Source organism: Taurulus bubalis (genome assembly GCF_910589615.1).
Source record: "Taurulus bubalis genome assembly, chromosome: 10".
NCBI classification, from domain to species: domain Eukaryota; kingdom Metazoa; phylum Chordata; class Actinopteri; order Perciformes; family Cottidae; genus Taurulus; species Taurulus bubalis.
The window spans coordinates 28,262,377-28,280,295 of NC_136598.1; the positions used below are offsets into that span (position 1 = coordinate 28,262,377).

Below are 17,919 nucleotides of genomic sequence, written 5' to 3' on the forward strand. Positions count from 1 at the left end.
GTTCCACTGTGGTTCTCTCCACTATGGTTCTCTCCACTGTGGTTATACTGTGGTTCCATGCAGAACCCGCTTGAGCCCACAGAACATCTCCGTTTTTCTCGGAGTGTTTTTGTGTTCGCCGGCTGAATGAGGAGAATATTAATGAGCTGATGTGATCAGGACGACATACAGAGCAGCTCACGACGACTCAAGCCTCAAACCTGACCTGAAGGCCACCGGATTATATATATCATATTTATATATATGTATATGTAATATATATATATATATATATAAATATATATATATATATATAATATATATATATATATATATATATATATATATATATAAATATATTTATATATATATATTTATAAATATATATATATTTATATATATATAAAATATAGAATCATCATATTCTCCTCATACTACATCTCAGAGGTCATATTCTGCCGTTGAACATAAAATATGAAACGTTTCACTGCGAGGAAAGATCCTTCTGAAGCACATTGAAACATAAAAACATAAAACATTGAAACATTAAAATATTGAAACATTGGAGGAGGCAAGAGGCAAGAGGCAAGAGGCAGGAGGCAGGAGGCAGGAGGCAAGAGGCATCATCAGCAGCTTCCTGTCTCTAATGCCTTACATTACCTTCCCCCCCCCATTAGCTCTCAGCTCATCATCCAGCAGCTTCAGGACGCTGTTTTACTGGAAACCGCCGAGGCTGCTGGGAAAACGCTCTGCACACCACTGGCTGCAATTAGTCCAATTAGAGATGAAACATCCGCTCTGTGGCCGATGACCTGCAATCACATATTTAATAATGATAATCATAATAATAAAGTCTCCTAATAAACAAGCTCTTAACCTGATTATTAGACTAATTATTATTAGAAATATTGGTGAAATTTTGGGGAGAAAGGGCTAGTGAGGACATTTTTAATCAGATAAAAATACATTTTCAATAATTGTGAAAATTTCCCAAATGAAAATTTGTGAAAATCTTTGGGAAATTGTTGAACATTTTAATTTCGTTTCACGAAGGTGACGCTGTCATGAAAAGAAAGTCCAAAAATATATATATTTTTCATTTTGGAAATTTCCATAATTGTTGAAAATAGAAATAGAGATATAGAGATAGAACGTTCTCTGTTAGTTATTATGAATAATTCAGCTGCTGCAGCTCTATTAGCATCACCTCAGCCAATCAGTAACCAGGATTGTATAATAACAGTAAATATGAATGTTGAATCTATACACGTTTCTAAACAGGAAGACACATAAACGGTTCATGCACTAAAGCACAGAAACATCCAACAGGAAACACTTCTGAATGTATCTATAATATTTCATAGTGACATGCTCTTCTTCTGTGTTTGTTTCAGAGTGTTTAAGAAAGCCAGTCCCAATGGAAAGGTGAGTCCTCCTCTTCCTCCTCTTCCTCTTCTTCTTCGCCCCGACTCTCAGAGAAGTATCTGAGGATCGTGTAGTATAAATATACGTGAGCATGAAAAATATACGTGAGCATAAAAAATATACGTGAGCATGAAAATGATCCGTGAGCATGAAAAATAACATGAGCATGAAAAATATACGAGAGCATGAAAAATAACATGAGCATGAAAAATATACGTGAGCATGAAAAATAACATGAGCATGAAAAATAACATGAGCATGAAAAATATACGAGAGCATGAAAAATAACATGAGCGTCCATCAAAGCAACAGAAACGCTGAAAAAATAAGTAATCGTTAAGTTGAAGTACTTACGTAAACTCCGTAAACCGTAAGGTTTCACTGAACCCTTCATCAGTACACTTACAGAGTCACGAACAGAAAATCCCCGTAACCCTACAGGCTTGTATGAGTCGAACAAACCCTATTATATTTATGAATATTTCTTTTTTTATATTCTGTTGTGCACATTTCTGAGTACTGAGTCCTTCTTGGCCCAACCACATTTATAAACCCACATCATACAGCACATGCAGAAGCTGCTGAACATGTCAATACCCAGCATGCCCAAAGCAGACGCTGTTTTGTCATAAAATAAGTAATTTTTCCATTTTTGAACCGAACAACACAGTTTTTTGACTGAATATCCTTCCTAACATGCCAATGCTTTGTTTTCTTATTGTTTGTTATTAATATTATACAGATTATGATTCTTTAGGTCCTAATCTTTCCAAAAAGGGGTCTTATTAGTATGTGGGGTTAAGGTCCTGAACCAAACAGTTTGAAAAACTCTGGACCGCTCCAGGAGACATTTTTGTGGAACCTGGCTCATATCATGCTGGATGTTCATAGTTATGATCAAAATATGGTATACTAGTGATTTTTTTGAAAATATAAAAAAAATTCCCAAGAAAGAAATAATATAAAATAGTATTATAACTAGTTTGGGATTCTTATGACTACTGGAACACGAGGGAAAAGAGGTGCAGACCCCAATAGGGGTCTGTCGAGCTGATTTGGTGATGAAACTCAAAATAAAAAACAAATAGAGAACAATTACAATAAAATTATCTCACTAATCAAACATCAAGAGGCAGGGCTGTCCGGACAGTGGCTCTGATTCGCTGTTGGCGGTCCTGTTGGCCGATCTGACCGCTGTGTTCCTCCCTCAGCTCACCGTCTATCTGGGGATGAGGGACTTCGTGGACCACGTGGACCTGGTGGAGCCTGTTGGTGAGACCAGTTTCAGTTTAGTCCTGCTGTGCTCTTTGAGGCCAGCTAAACTTGGTTCAGGGTTCAGGGTTTGCTCCGTAAGACTCATCCGTCCTCCGGCTGCTTCTTGACTTTCTGACTTCTCTTCCTGCAGACGGCGTCGTCCTGATCGACCCGGAGTACCTGAAGGAGAGGAAAGGTGAGGCCGGTTCAACATGTTCACTGACTCACTGAGAGTTGTTCTACTTCTGCCTTCAGGATCTAAATTCAATTCAATTAAATTCAGTTCATTTTACATAGCCCAACATCACAAATACAAGTTTGCCTCGGAATGCTTTACAATCTGTACACATGACATCCCTATCCCGGGACCTCACATCGGATCAGGAAAAATTCCCCCAATAGAGATAGTAAAAAGGTAAATGCAGCTTTAACACAGTAGATCTGATCCCCCACAGCCTCTGAGAGCATTGATTGCTCTCAGGAATAGTTCAATTAAATCCTCTGAACAATCCTTTTTGTTCTCCATCTTTAATAAATGGTGGAGTTCCTCAGGGACGCGTTCTGGAGCCTCTGTTCTTTAAATTAAACCTTACTGGATTCAAAGGAACATTTGAGTGAATCAGCTTGTGTTTCTGGTCCCTTCAGTGTTCGTGACTCTGACCTGTGCATTCCGTTACGGCCGCGAGGACCTGGACGTCCTCGGCTTGACGTTCCGGAAAGACCTGTTTGTGGCAAACGTCCAGGCGTTTCCTCCGCCGGCCGAAGATGAGAAGAGTCTGACTCGTCTTCAGGAACGGCTGATTAAGAAACTGGGAGAACACGCCCACCCGTTCACCTTCGAGGTACTGAGCCCGGTTCACCAGTTCCATCCTTCAGCTTCTTCTGGAGCGTCAGGGTCACAAAACCACGGACGCGTCCTTATGAAGCGGTCGGTTCAGGTCTCAGGGCAAACTCTTTAAAGGGTTCTCATGAGGGTCTGACCGTCTGATCGTCCTGAACACGATTAGAAGTTGGTGATCAAAGGTCAACGGGACCATACCTGAATTCATAATGCTATTTATGACAACTTTTCAAACAAATGATTGGAAAACAATGATGAAGTGATGACATTTTACATCTAAAAGGTCTTGAACTCCATTAACTCCATAACTGAGAACAGAAACTGGAGACTGGGAACATTAAAGGAACCCAGAACTCTGCAGAGGAACCAGGTTCTCGGCTCAGTTCCCTAAACACACCCAGACTAGTGGGTGAACGAGATGAAGAAAGAGGCTCAACTACGTTTCATTGAACATCTTGTCTCTTTGTGCTTCTAGAGACGTGGAAGCACAAACCAGAAGGAGCTGATGGGCTTTTATTCTGAAAACCGGCTGAAGAAGAACTGTGACTAGTTAGTCTCTGATGTGCTTTCAGATTCCTCTGAACCTGCCGTGCTCCGTCACCCTGCAGCCGGGCCCCGAGGACACGGGGAAGGTAAAGACCGACCCGCCTGCTCGGTCCACATCCGTCCTCCTCCGCTGAGGAGATCCATCTAACTTCTAAATGTCCTTGTGTGTCTTCAGGCCTGCGGAGTCGACTTCGAGGTGAAAGCCTTCTGTGCAGAAAATGTTGAAGAAAAGATCCACAAAAGGTAAAAGTGAGTCAGAAACAGAAGAATTACCAGCAGAAACTGCAGAGGGAGGGCCACCAGAACCTGCAGGGCCACCAGAACCTGCAGGCCACCAGAACCATCAGAACCTGCAGGGCCACTAGAACCTCACCAGTCGTGAGATGCAGACATTGATTAATATCCTTGAATCTGGTTCAATTAAAGGCTCTGGGGGTCTCAGAGGTCTCTGAGGGTCTGAGCGCGGTTGAAGAGGGGGATGAAGAGTGGGATGAAGAGTGGGATGAAGGTAGACAAAGGAGTTATCCTCGTCCTCCTCCTCCTCCTCTCCGCAGTAGAGGTGTGATCATGTTGTTGTTGTTGCAGAAACTCGGTGCGTCTGGTGATCCGTAAGGTCCAGTACGCTCCAGAGAAGCCGGGTCCTCAGCCGACCGCCGAGACCACCAGACAGTTCCTGATGTCAGACAAGCCTCTGCACCTGGAGGCCTCTCTGGACAAAGAGGTGTGTGTGTGTGTGTGTGTGTGTGTCAATATGTTTAATTATAGCGACAATGCTATCACTACCAATAACAATAATAATAACAATAACAATGATTAGCACCACAATAACAATAATATGTTTCTCTCTCAGATTTATTACCACGGAGAGCCGATCAGCGTCAACGTCCACGTCACCAACAACACCAACAAGACCGTAAAGAAGATGAAGATCTCCGGTACTGGAACCTTCCTCCCTTTCTGTGTCATTGATTGATTGGTTGATTGGTTGGTTGGTTGGTTGGTTGATTGGTTGGTTGATTGGTTGGATGGTTAATTGATTGGTTGGTTGGCTGATTGGTTGATTGTTTGATTGGTTGGTTGGTTGGTTGATTGACTGATTGGTTGATTGTTTGATTGATTGGTTGGTTGGTTGGTTGATTGACTGATTGGTTGATCTGTGTGTCCACAGTGCGGCAGTATGCAGACATCTGCCTGTTCAACACGGCTCAGTACAAATGTCCGGTGGCCACCGAGGAGTCCGAGTCAGTCTCCTTCCTCTTTGATCTAGACTCAGCTCCATTGAGTTCTGAAGCTTTCACTTGTGTCACCTGGTTTTCCTCAGTCCATCCAGATGTTGTGACAGATGTTCTTGTGTGTCTCTTCAGTGACATCGTCGCTCCCAGCTCCACGTTCTGCAAAGTCTTCACTCTCACTCCGTTTCTGGCGAACAACCGAGAGAAGCGAGGCCTCGCTCTGGACGGGAAGCTGAAGCACGAGGACACCAACCTGGCCTCCAGCACCCTGTGAGTCCTGCAGCCGCGCTGCCTTCAGGCCGGGAGAGGGTGGGACATTCAGGGATGCTTTGGAGATATTTTCATGGGATTTGTGGGAATCCTTTTAAGCTCGACAGACCCCCACCTCTTCCAGTAGTCGTAGGAGCCCCCCCCAAAAAATCACCTTTAGAACATGTTTTGACTATGAACTATCAGAACTATGAACATCCAGCATGATTTGAGCCAGATTCCCCTAAAATTACTCCTGGAGCGGTCCAGAGTTTTTCAGACTGGTTCAGGGCCTTAACAACAGCCCACATACTAATATGACACATTTTTGGAAAGATTAGGACCTACACTGCCTCTGATTGGCTTACCCTGATTTACTAAACTTGTTCCTCATGCATGAACTTAACCAACCCAACCAATGAAGGCAATGAGTGGGAGCCAATCAGAGGCAGAGCAGGGCGGGTCCTACATGCTTTGCTTCACAGCCGGTCCAGGTCCAGGTCAGATGTTGTGGAGGTGGAGCTTGATCCAGTCTTGAAGTCCCGTCTGACTGAGTGTGTTCTGACTCCATCAGGTTGAGAGAAGGAGCCAATAAGGAAATCCTCGGCATCATCGTGTCGTACAAAGTCAAAGTGAAGCTGGTGGTGTCTCGAGGCGGGTCAGTGTGCTTTGTATATATTTCACATATCACCGCTGGGAAGAGCTTTACAGTCCAACTGTGTATTGACTTTTGACTTTCTGTGCGATTCCAACAACATAATTGAACTCACTAATCTGTGTGGGCTTCAAGTGGTTTATTATTTTCACATTATGTGACTCTGTATGTCAATCCAGGACTTTTTACGGGACTCTGTGACTTGGTATGTTTCCATGTGACTTGGTAGGTGACCATGTGACTTGGTATGTTTCCCTGTGACTTGGTATGTGACCATGTTACTTGGTATGTGACCGTGTGACTTGGTATGTTTCCATGTGACTTGGTAGGTGGCCGTGTGACTTGGCAGGTGACCGTGTGACTTGGTAGGTGACCGTGTGGCTTGGTAGGTGACCGTGTGGCTTGGTAGGTGGCCGTGTGACTTGGTAGGTGGCCGTGTGACTTGGTAGGTGACCGTGTGGCTTGGTAGGTGGCCGTGTGACTTGGTAGGTGGCTGTGTGACTTGGTAGGTGACCATTTGACTTGGTAGGTGGCCGTGTGACTTGGTAGGTGACCATGTGACTTGGTAGGTGACCATGTGACTTGGCAGGTGGCTGTGTGACTTGGTAGGTGGCTGTGTGACTTGGTAGGTGACCATTTGACTTGGTAGGTGGCTGTGTGACTTGGTAGGTGACCGTGTGACTTGGTAGGTGACCATGTGACTTGGTAGGTGACCATGTGACTTGGTATGTTTCCCTGTGACTTGGTAGGTGACCGTGTGACTTGGTAGGTGACCGTGTGACTTGGTAGGTGGCCGTGTGACTTGGTAGGTGGCTGTGTGACTTGGTAGGTGACCATGTGACTTGGTATGTTTCCCTGTGACTTGGTAGGTGACCGTGTGACTTGGTAGGTGGCCGTGTGACTTGGTAGGTGGCCGTGTGACTTGGCAGGTGACCGTGTGACTTGGTAGGTGACCGTGTGGCTTGGTAGGTGGCCGTGTGACTTGGTAGGTGGCTGTGTGACTTGGTAGGTGACCATTTGACTTGGTAGGTGGCCGTGTGACTTGGTAGGTGGCCGTGTGACTTGGTAGGTGACCATGTGACTTGGTAGGTGACCACGTGACTTGCAGCAGCGTTATTGTGCCGATATGAATGTGTAGCAATGAGCTGCTGCTGTAAAACTGAAGGTGTTCAATATTGATTGATTTCAGCCTCCTGGGAGATCTGGCGGCGAGGTAACCTTTCACGTTTTGTCACATCAATGAGATTTACACAGGTCCCCTGAACGTCTCACTGATAATAGTCACACAAATACATGTCTTTAATGAAGCTGCTCTGGATTATTGGTGTTTTTATGACCTGTTCTACAGGTATTGATTTGTTTTTCAGTGACGTCTCTGTGGAGCTGCCGTTCACATTGATGCATCCGAAGCCGTTAGAAGAATCCATCTACAGAGACGGTGAGTTCACAATGATCTTCAAGCTGGTTCAGGTGTCAGGTGTCATCATTAACAGCATCGCTGACATCAGTGAGTTCCTAGAACAACAAACAGCTTTAAACCTGGCTCTCTCTCTGCAGCTCCAGATGAAGCTCCGATCGACACAAACCTCATTGAGTTTGACACAAAGTAAGCAGCCGTCTCTTTCTCTTTCTGTCTCTCTTCATCTCTCCGTCCTCATCATCAGCTCTGCGATCTGATCGGCCGTGCCGTAGGTTTACGGCCCGGTCGATAGCCGACGGCAGAGAGGGTTTCCTCTGCGCCCGCAGAAGCATTAGCGGGAGATGGACTCGTCTCCGGAGTCCCGGGCCTTAATGTGTCTTAATGCGAGGAGGCGGCAGGAAGTGGGCTTCAAGTGGAAACTCATCCTCAGGATCACAGGCAGACACTTCTCTGAGTTCTCAAAAGAAGCCTCTGGAGCTGGATCAGTGGACAGTTTCATGTTGTGCAATCAGAGAAACGTGTCCGTGATCATCGCATTCATGATGAATACATTTGTGCTTTTCACCCGGATGAGCGGTGAGGCAATCCAGAATAATTATGAATAATAGAGGCTCATCTCCACGTTCCTTTGTAGAAACACTCGTAGTAACACTCGTAGCAGTAGTAGAAACACTCGTAGTAACACTTGTAGTAATAGAAACACTCGTAGAAACACTCGTAGAAACACTCGTAGTAACACTCGTAGTAGTAGAAACACTCGTAGAAACACTCGTAGTAGTAGAAACACTCGTAGTAACACTCGTAGTAGTAGAAACACTCGTAGAAACACTCGTAGTAGTAGAAACACTCGTAGTAACACTCGTAGAAACACTCGTAGTAACACTCGTAGTAGTAGAAACACTCGTAGAAACACTCGTGGTAACACTCGTAGTAGTAGAAACACTCGTAGTAACACTCGTAGAAACACTCGTAGTAGTAGAAACACTCGTAGAAACACTCGTAGTAACACTCGTAGAAACACTCGTAGTAGTAGAAACACTTGTAGTAACACTAGTAGAAACACTCGTAGTAACACTCGTAGTAGTAGAAACACTCGTAGAAACACTCGTAGTAGTAGAAACACTCGTAGTAGTAGAAACACTCGTAGAAACACTCGTAGTAACACTCGTAGTAACACTCGTAGTAACACTCGTAGAAACACTCGTAGTAACACTCGTAGAAACACTCGTAGTAACACTCGTAGAAACACTCGTAGTAACACTCGTAGAAACACTCGTAGAAACACTCGTAGTAACACTCGTAGTAGTAGAAACACTCGTAGTAACACTCGTAGTAACACTCGTAGAAACACTCGTAATAACACTCGTAGTAGTAGAAACACTCGTAGAAACACTCGTAGTAACACTCGTAGTAGTAGAAACACTCGTAGTAGTAGAAACACTCGTGGTAGTAGAAACACTCGTAGTAACACTCGTAGAAACACTCGTAGTAACACTCGTAGTAGTAGAAACACTTGTAGTAACACTCGTAGTAGTAGAAACACTCGTAGTAACACTCGTAGTAACACTCGTAGTAGTAGAAACACTCGTAGAAACACTCGTAGTAACACTCGTAGAAACACTCGTAGTAGTAAAAAACACTTGTAGTAACACTCGTAGAAACACTCGTAGTAACACTCGTAGTAGTAGAAACACTCGTAGAAACACTCGTAGTAACACTCGTAGTAGTAGAAACACTCGTAGTAACACTCGTAGTAACACTCGTAGTAGTAGAAACACTCGTAGAAACACTTGTAGTAGTAGAAACACTCGTAGTAGTAGAAACACTCGTAGAAACACTCGTAGTAGTAGAAACACTCGTAGTAACACTCGTAGAAACACTCGTAGTAGTAGAAACACTCGTAGTAGTAGTAACACTCGTAGAAACACTCGTAGAAACACTCGTAGTAACACTCGTAGAAACACTCGTAGTAACACTCGTAGTAGTAGAAACACTCGTAGTAACACTCGTAGAAACACTCGTAGTAACACTCGTAGAAACACTCGTAGTAGTAGAAACACTCGTAGTAACACTCGTAGAAACACTCGTAGAAACACTCGTAGTAACACTCGTAGAAACACTCGTAGTAGTAGAAACACTCGTAGTAACACTCGTAGAAACACTCGTAGTAACACTCGTAGAAACACTCGTAGAAACACTCGTAGTAGTAGAAACACTCGTAGTAACACTCGTAGTAACACTCGTAGAAACACTCGTAGAAACACTCGTAGTAACACTCGTAGAAACACTCGTAGTAGTAGAAACACTCGTAGAAACACTCGTAGTAACACTCGTAGAAACACTCGTAGTAGTAGAAACACTCGTAGTAACACTCGTAGTAACACTCGTAGAAACACTCGTAGAAACACTCATAGTAGTAGAAACACTCGTAGTAGTAGAAACACTCGTAGTAGTAGAAACACTCGTAGTAGTAGAAACACTCGTAGTAACACTCGTAGTAGTAGAAACACTCGTAGTAGTAGAAACACTCGTAGTAACACTCATAGTAGTAGAAACACTCGTAGTAGTAGAAACACTTGTAGTAACACTCGTAGAAACACTCGTAGTAGTAGAAACACTCGTAGAAACACTCGTAGTAGTAGAAACACTCGTAGTAACACTCGTAGAAACACTCGGTAGATTTCCGATGACATTATTTTGTCTGTTCTATAAGTGATCATGAACGAGGAAACAAACAGTTGGTTCTTCACGGGAAACAAGAAGTCACCGTTGATCTGTTCCTCGCGTAACTTTCAGCTTTCTGTGGTGGTTTGAACCCAAACTACAATCTGTTGACAACTCAGAGAACAGTACCTGTAGTAAACTGCAGGGTCCTGAAGTGCTCTGATGCTGGGAGATGTTTTGTCAGGCGGTCCGTCTGAAGGAGGATTCAGTCTCGTGATGAAGATGAAGCTCGTCTTCTTCAGACGTCGATCTCATGGCTCGACATGCTTCTCACCGTCCTCCTGACTTCTCCTCACATCCGGACTCTTCATGTATTCTTTCATTGTTTTGTTCTAAATTAACCTCCACAACCCTCTCCTCCCTCAGCGACGATGACATCATCTTCGAAGACTTCGCCCGCCAGCGGCTGAGTGGCGGCGCAAAGGACGACGAAGACGAGGAGCCGGTGGACTCCCCCAAGCTGGACGACAGATAAAAGGATGAAGATAAACCGCCGCTGCCGTTGTTGTCTCGCCGCTGTCGCCCACATCCGGACGCCCTGCAAACACTCGGCGGCGCCGTGTTTGTGTTCCTCGTTCATGTCCGTCCTCCCTGCGTCCTGCCGGAGGTGTAAAAAAAAAGCTAGAATACCGCAGCCTAGTCGTGTCGTTTTCAGACGGAGCCGCTCTTCGCTCCGTCGCCCCCCGGCCCGGCCGGAGACTCGAACCGGCGACCGCGGCGAGTCGTCGCGACCCCGCGGGTGGTAGCATGCCTCTAGTGTCCCTTGTTCTACGTGTTTCCATTAGGGAGCGAGCAGGAGTAACGTCGTGTTGAGATTAGTTTGATGTGTCGTACCAAAGGGTCTTCGGCGAATCTGGAATTGTTCGGCCGACGGAACACCAGAAGAAGTCTTCGACCGCCTGGGGCGTCAGGGAGCGCCGCCACGCCGCCGGGGGAACCGGTGGCCGACTGGGCACTGAATACACCGACACTTTCTACGGTTTATTAATGTCATGATAATCCACTTTTATAGAGGACGGCCCTGGTTTCTAAGGTTTTCATTTGTTTTCCAAATCTTCATCGGTATTAAGATCATCATCATCATCTTCGTTCTGCTGGGTTCACTTGTTCTTCACCTGAACTACAGTCACATGGGAAGTAATGAGGTTTCACCTTTTAATCCTCATACAAGTTTTAAAACGCTGTTATTAAGTTTTGATCATGTAAAGTAAGGATTCCCAATAATGTGATCGGTTTTTCCAAATGTGTGAATATGATCTGATGTTTTAGTTTCTGTGAGTTTCTGGTTTTTATATTATATTATATGTCTAAAGACACAACTCACCTCTGTGTTTACGATACAGGATTCATCCAATCAGGTTGGCCGTAGCTAGCTAGCAGCTACTAGCTAGCTAACCGCTAGATAGCAGCTACTAGCTAGCTAGTTGGTTGTTTATTCCAGCCTCCAGAGAAAGTATGTTCCAGTCACTGATGGAATCTGCTGAATGTTGACAAACATCATCCAAACCGAGTCTTCGGTTGGACAGAAACACGTGTTTTAATCCCTGGAGTTTGAACACGCAGTGTGCAGATGAATAATAAATCGCAGGTTTTGTTTGTAGCTTCTGATAAACAGACTGGAAATGTAAACGGTCACTTTCTCGCTTGAAAAATAAGGAAAACGTAGAAACTTTTCTTTTAGAAGCAAAACAATTTGGACGATAAAACTGGCGACCACCCTAACCCTAACCCTCACTTCCTGTTTGAAACACAAGTGACCTCACTTCCTGTTTGAAACACAAGTAACCTCACTTCCTGTGTGACGGTTTGTGTATGACAACTTTTAACATTCAACCACTAAAAGACATGGAAGAAAAGCGTCCTTGAACGCACCATCAGCGCTGAAGACAGATCTTCATAGAAATAGAGGATTTAAATCTATTTGAAACAGATTCATGGAATGATCAGCTGACGTGTAAACAGGAAGTGGTAATGTGAAGAATCAGGAGGCTAAAATAACTTTATTCAACGAAACACATCTTTAATTTCTGCATTCAAGTAAAACAGTGATGTGTGTGTGTGTGTGTGTGTGTGTGTGTGTGTGTGTGTGTGTGTGTGTGTGTGTGTGTGTGTGTGTGTGTGAGTGTGTGTGTGTGTCTGTTACTCTTTACCTGAATGAACTGCTGGATAAAGATCAAAAACATGGTTATTGTTTCTAACATTATCTGGATGGGCTTTTATTTTGACGGGGTGTGTTTCTGACGTAAACAGACAAAACAAAGAGCTCGATGAGGCATCAATATTATTTTTAAGATTATTGTCCAACACAACTCAATATATTGATAAGAAGCTCTGACTGTGAGTGTTAACGGACATTTCACACTGTGAACCCTCCAGCGCCCCCCGGTGGACACATTGTGTCTCAACTTCATCTTTGATGTTTCTGTATCTTCAGATGAACACGAGCAAATTAAATTGGATGACAGTATTTATCTTCAGATTTCTGCTCTGAACTTCTTTTCTGCAGCTCGTCGTTAAAATAATGTTCAAGTGTTTTGTTCTGATTCACATGAACGGAGGAACGAACGTAACTCTGGATTCACCCGTCAGTCCTCTGCATAACTTTTACAACCTAATGACTAAACATAAGGGCTGATTATTCATCATTGTGAAGTAATCAAGTAGTTACAGATGGCTGTAAGTCTTTATGTGGCCAAAGAATCACAGGAAGTAATAATGCCACGCTCACGATTGATAAAGCTATTTATGTATAAATATATATGAATATTTATTTATAATATATATATAAAAAATATACATATTTAGCTAATACTCGATGAATCGTTCGTTGCAGTACTAATTCACTCAATTTGTCTCATCTTCATTGTAAAGACAATGTGAAGTTTAGTTTAATTTAAGTTTACGTAAAGTTAAGTTGAGTTGAGTTAATGTTAAAGTTAAAGTTGAGTTGAGTTAATGTTAAGTTAAATTAAGTTGAGTTAAAGTTAAAGTTGAGTTAAGTATAAGTTGAGTTGAGTTAAGTATAAGTTGAGTTGAGTTAAGTATAAGTTGAGTTGAGTTAAGTATAAGTTGAGTTGAGTTTAAGTTAAGTTAAATTGAGTTTAAGTTAATTTAAGTTGAGTTGAGTTGAAGTTAAAGTTAAGTTAATTTAAGTTGAGTTGAGTTTAAGTTAAGTTAAATTGAGTTTAAGTTAATTTAAGTTGAGTTGAGTTGAAGTTAAGTTAAAGTTAAGTTTGAGTTAGAGTTGAGTTAGAGTTAAGTTAAGTTAAAGTTGAGTTGAGTTGGAGTTGAAGTTAAAGTTAAAGTTAAGTTAAAGTTAAGTTAAAGTTGAGTTGAGTTGAGTTTAAGTTGAGTTTAAGTTAAGTTAAGTTAAGTGAAAGTTAAGTTGAGTTTAGAGGGAGAAGTCGAGACATGAAGCAGAAGAACTTTGTCACGTTTGTGTTTTTCCAGCCGGAGGAACCCTCCGTGTGGTTCTGTTCTGGCCTCGGCGCCCGATGAGCCTCAAAAGAGCGTTCCGTACCTCTGTGGTCCGGACGCCGTACACGACGGGGTTGATGGTGGCCGGCAGCAGAATGTACAGGAGCCCCATGAAGGTGTTGGCGTCCGTGGGGATGCGGATGTTCAGGTTGTGGGAGAGGAAGGAGACGCTCCCCACCAGGTAGAAGCACATCATGACAATCAGGTGAGTGCCGCAGGTGTGGAGCGCCTTCCTGCGCTCCTCGCCGCCGGCCGCCGCCCTAAAGACGGCGCTCAGGATCTTGGCGTAGGACAAGCAGATGAGCGGTATGTCCACGCCCACGAAGCAGACGATCACGGCGAGGCCCGCCGCGCGGCTCCTCTCCGTGCCGCCGCACGCCAGGCTGACCAGCGCCATGTGGTCGCAGTAGCAATGGTGGATGGCGTTGGAGCCGCAGAACTGCAGAGAGCCCGCCAAGGCGACCAGCGTCGCCATGACGGAGCCGCTGCGCACCAGCGCGAAGAGCAGCAGCTTCGTGGCGGCGGACGCGCCGACGAGCTCGGTGTAGCGCAGCGGCCGGCAGACGGCCGCGTAGCGGTCCAGCGCCATCGCCAGCAGTAGCGTGGACTCCAGGGAGGACAGGAAGTGAGCGAAGAACATCTGGGTCAGGCAGCCGGCCAGCGAGATCCGGTCCCAGCCGAAGAGGAGGCCGAGCAGCAGGCCGGGCACGATGGCGGTCGCCGAGAGGACGTCGACCACGCAGAGCGCGCACAGCAGCAGGTGCATGGGGCCGCGCAGGCTCGCCGTGCGGCGGATCACGTGCACCAGCACGCCGTTTCCCAGCAGCACCGTCAGGTAGGAGGCGGAGAACGGCAGCGCCAGCAGCCGATGGTGGTGCCGCAGCGCCGGGAACCCTCTGAACACGAAGCTGCTGTGGGAGAAGTTCCCCCCCGGAGACGCCGCCAACATGGCGCCGGATTTACCCGAGACGCCAAACACCTGAGTTTAGGAGACACGGGAATATTCTATATTCAGATCATGACTTCCAATCAAGTTGGCCGTAGCTAGCTAACAGCTGCTAGCTAACTATTATCTACGAGCTAGCTAACAGCGGGATAGCAGCTACTAGCTAGCTAACAGCTGTTAACTAGCTGCTAGCTATCTCGTAGCTGTTAGTTAGCTAGCAGCTATTAGTTAGCTAACAGCTACTAGCTAACTAGCAGCTAGATAGCAGCTACTAGCTAACTAACAGCTCCGAGCTAGCTAGCAGCTAAATAGCAGCTACTAGCTAACTAACAGCTCTGAGCTAGCTAGCAGCTAAATAGTAGCTACTAGTTAGCTAACAGCTACTAGCTAACTAGCAGCTACTTGCTAGCTAGTTGGTTGTTTATTCCAGCCTCCAGAGAAAGTATGTTCCAGTCACTGATGGAATCTGCTGAATGTTGACAAACATCATCCAAACCGAGTCTTCGGTTGGACAGAAACACGTGTTTTAATCCCTGGAGTTTGAACACATTGAGCAGATGAATAATAAATCACAGGTTTTGTTTGTATCTTCTGATAAACAGATGCTAAACAGACTAGAAATGTAAATGGTCACTTTCTCGCTACTAAGGAAAACGTAGAAATGTTTCTTTTAGAAGAATTTACCCGAGATGCCAAACACCAGTTTAGGAGACACGGAATATTCTGTATTCAGATCATGTGACTTTCTTTGTTTCTTTATGACCTGTGAAATATTTCATAACTGCACTCACGTTCATTAGTGATCAATAGTTTTAAAAAGATATTAAAGTGAGTAACGATGTATTTTAGGCTTTGTTTATTATTCATAGTCTCAGTTCCATCTGTAACTCAGGATCAATACATGAGGATCAATATCTTTTCATGTGATTATCAACTCATCCATATATCATATCAATCAGCATCAGAAATCACACAAACTAGTTTAATGAGGTTTGATTCATTAATATTCCGACATATTAAAGTATACATATTGCTGCTACCCAGAGAACGAAGGTTTCTATAATACAGATACAAACTGTAGATTTATACATTGTATTGATATTGAATGAAAGAATACGGTTATTAACATCCTGTTATAAAGAAGGAAAATAAGACCAACACTTTCATATTCTGAACTATACCTCTTAGTACATGTTTTCATTTAAAAACATCCTGAATGAAACCATTTGCTGTAAAACAAATTAAAAACACTGATCCAGCCTAACGAGCAACAATGTCGTATAATAACTTTAAACGGACAAACTTCATAATATTTTGTCTGTGTTTCAAAATGCCGCAAAGTCTTTTTTATTATCATTATGTAAAAAAATTGCCTAGATACAGAAAGATTCCTATAAAAACGTTTAATTCAGTTTAATGTCAATGTAATTTTATTTTCAATACAAATTGTTGTTACTCACTTCTAAGTAAGATGTTTCACAATAAAAGCATCATAAGAAGAAAAATACTCAAGTTCTACATGTATAACTGTTGTGCAGTAGAAGTCTACAGTATCTCTCCGTAGTAAATAACAATAATCTAAAGTTGTATCTGTTTAGATCTGTAATTAAGTTGTAATGAAGCATGAGAACCATAAAGAGACAAGTTTTGGACTATTATTAAAACCAGTTTTTATCAGAAGAATAAAACTATTGAAGGTTCTCACCTGCTGAGGTTCATCAGAAGGTCGTCAGGAGGAACGCGGGCCGGTCTCGCCTCCTCTTATACCTGAAGTCCAAACGTCCCACGGGGAGACTGATCCCAAACGCAGCAGCACTCTGATTGGCTGAAATCAACGTGAACTAATTAAAACGTCCCTGAGCCAATTAGAGGAGGTTCTCCAGAGTTTAATCATTTCATGTTCCCTTTACTGAGCCAATTAGAGGCGCTGTTTTGTATATGTTTTATATGTTTAACATGTTTTACATGTTTTTTTCCTCTCCGTTTTTCGTGTTTCATGTTTTTTTTACGTTTTTTATTCGCATATTATTATGATGACCTTTTATTTTACATTATTACTTCGAAGAGTCAAGTCCTAAGTCCAGAGTCAAGTCCTAAGTCCAGAGTCAAGTTCTAAGTCCAGAGTCAAGTCCTAAGACCAGAGTCAAGTCCTAAATCCAGAGTCAAGTCCTAAATCCAGAGTCAAGTCCCAAGTCCAGAGTCAAGTCCTAAGTCCAGAGTCAAGTCCTAAGTCCAGAGTCAAGTCCTAAGTCCAGAGTCAAGTCCTAAGTCCAGAGTCAAGTCCTAAATCCAGAGTCAAGTCCTAAATCCAGAGTCAAGTCCTAAAACCAGAGTCAAGTCCTAAGTCCTGACAGGCAAGTCCTGACCTTTGAGTCCTAAACGAGTCCTAATGCACTCGTCACCACATGTAAAGCCTCCGTCTGTGAGTCCTTCAACCGGCTCGCTCTGCAGAGTCGAGTCTTCGTCATTCACTCTGAGTCCCGTGGCTCGAGTCCACCGCGCTAACGCTAACTGCTACAATAACCAAACAGTAAATCAGTTGTTTCCTCTGAGGTTTAAACCCTACAATCCAATTAGTCTGCAGCCGTTAGTCTCTTCAGACTTCTCTGTTGGCGTCGAGGCTCGAGGTCAAAACATCAGAGATTCATTATTTACTTAATTAGACTCTTCATTAGACCGCTGGGACGTGCACCACTTTTAATTAAGGACCATCACAGATGTTTTCATAAAACAGAAAACGCTCATTTTGGTGTTTCGTTGTTTTCTGTAAGACAATTTACTTATTTAATGAAACCCTGAGGAAGGTGAGAGAAAGCATATACTTCTATACAACCAGAGGAGTCCCCCCTGGTGGTCAGGAGAGAGAATGCAGCTTTAACACATGAAGCATAGACTTCTATACAACCAGAGGAGTCCCCCCTGGTGGTCAGTAGAGAGAATGCAGCTTTAACACATGAAGCATAGACTTCTATACAACCAGAGGAGTCCCCCCTGGTGGTCAGGAGAGAGAATGCAGCTTTAACACATGAAGCATAGACTTCTATACAACCAGAGGAGTCACCCCTGGTGGTCAGTTGTCTCCTGTTTATGTGTAACAGAATGTCACCATGGCTTACTTAAGCCGTACAGTTTAAGTTTTCTCGTCTGGGACGGGTCTACTTTCTGTTCCAA

At 43.7% G+C, this 17,919-nt stretch overlaps 2 protein-coding genes across 3 annotated transcripts in view; one reads left to right on the forward strand and one right to left on the reverse strand.

The window, feature by feature from the left end:
- The window catches only part of arrb1 (arrestin, beta 1), a 16,682-nt gene extending 3,906 nt beyond the window's left edge, over positions 1–12,776 (forward strand). The window contains exons 2-15 of one of the 2 annotated variants that reach the window (XM_079224855.1): positions 1,374–1,404; positions 2,616–2,676; positions 2,810–2,854; positions 3,304–3,500; positions 4,072–4,131; positions 4,221–4,288; positions 4,631–4,766; positions 4,896–4,980; positions 5,214–5,286; positions 5,410–5,547; positions 6,101–6,190; positions 7,549–7,619; positions 7,739–7,787; positions 10,692–12,776. In XM_079224855.1, coding sequence (XP_079080981.1) covers positions 1,374–1,404; positions 2,616–2,676; positions 2,810–2,854; positions 3,304–3,500; positions 4,072–4,131; positions 4,221–4,288; positions 4,631–4,766; positions 4,896–4,980; positions 5,214–5,286; positions 5,410–5,547; positions 6,101–6,190; positions 7,549–7,619; positions 7,739–7,787; positions 10,692–10,800 — 1,213 coding nt within the window. In that variant the 3' untranslated portion in view covers positions 10,801–12,776. The remainder of the gene's footprint in view (positions 1–1,373; positions 1,405–2,615; positions 2,677–2,809; positions 2,855–3,303; positions 3,501–4,071; positions 4,132–4,220; positions 4,289–4,630; positions 4,767–4,895; positions 4,981–5,213; positions 5,287–5,409; positions 5,548–6,100; positions 6,191–7,548; positions 7,620–7,738; positions 7,788–10,691) is intronic. The other variant, XM_079224856.1, reaches the window with a different exon arrangement.
- Positions 12,777–13,755: 979 nt separating this feature from the next.
- LOC306742564 (olfactory receptor 52Z1P-like) lies at positions 13,756–14,751 on the reverse strand (the record flags this gene model as incomplete). Its single annotated transcript, XM_079224954.1, has 1 exon — positions 13,756–14,751. The coding sequence occupies one exon, from the start codon at positions 14,749–14,751 to the stop codon at positions 13,756–13,758; it is 996 nt and encodes a 331-aa protein (XP_079081080.1).
- Between the last annotated feature and the right edge of the window lie 3,168 nt (positions 14,752–17,919).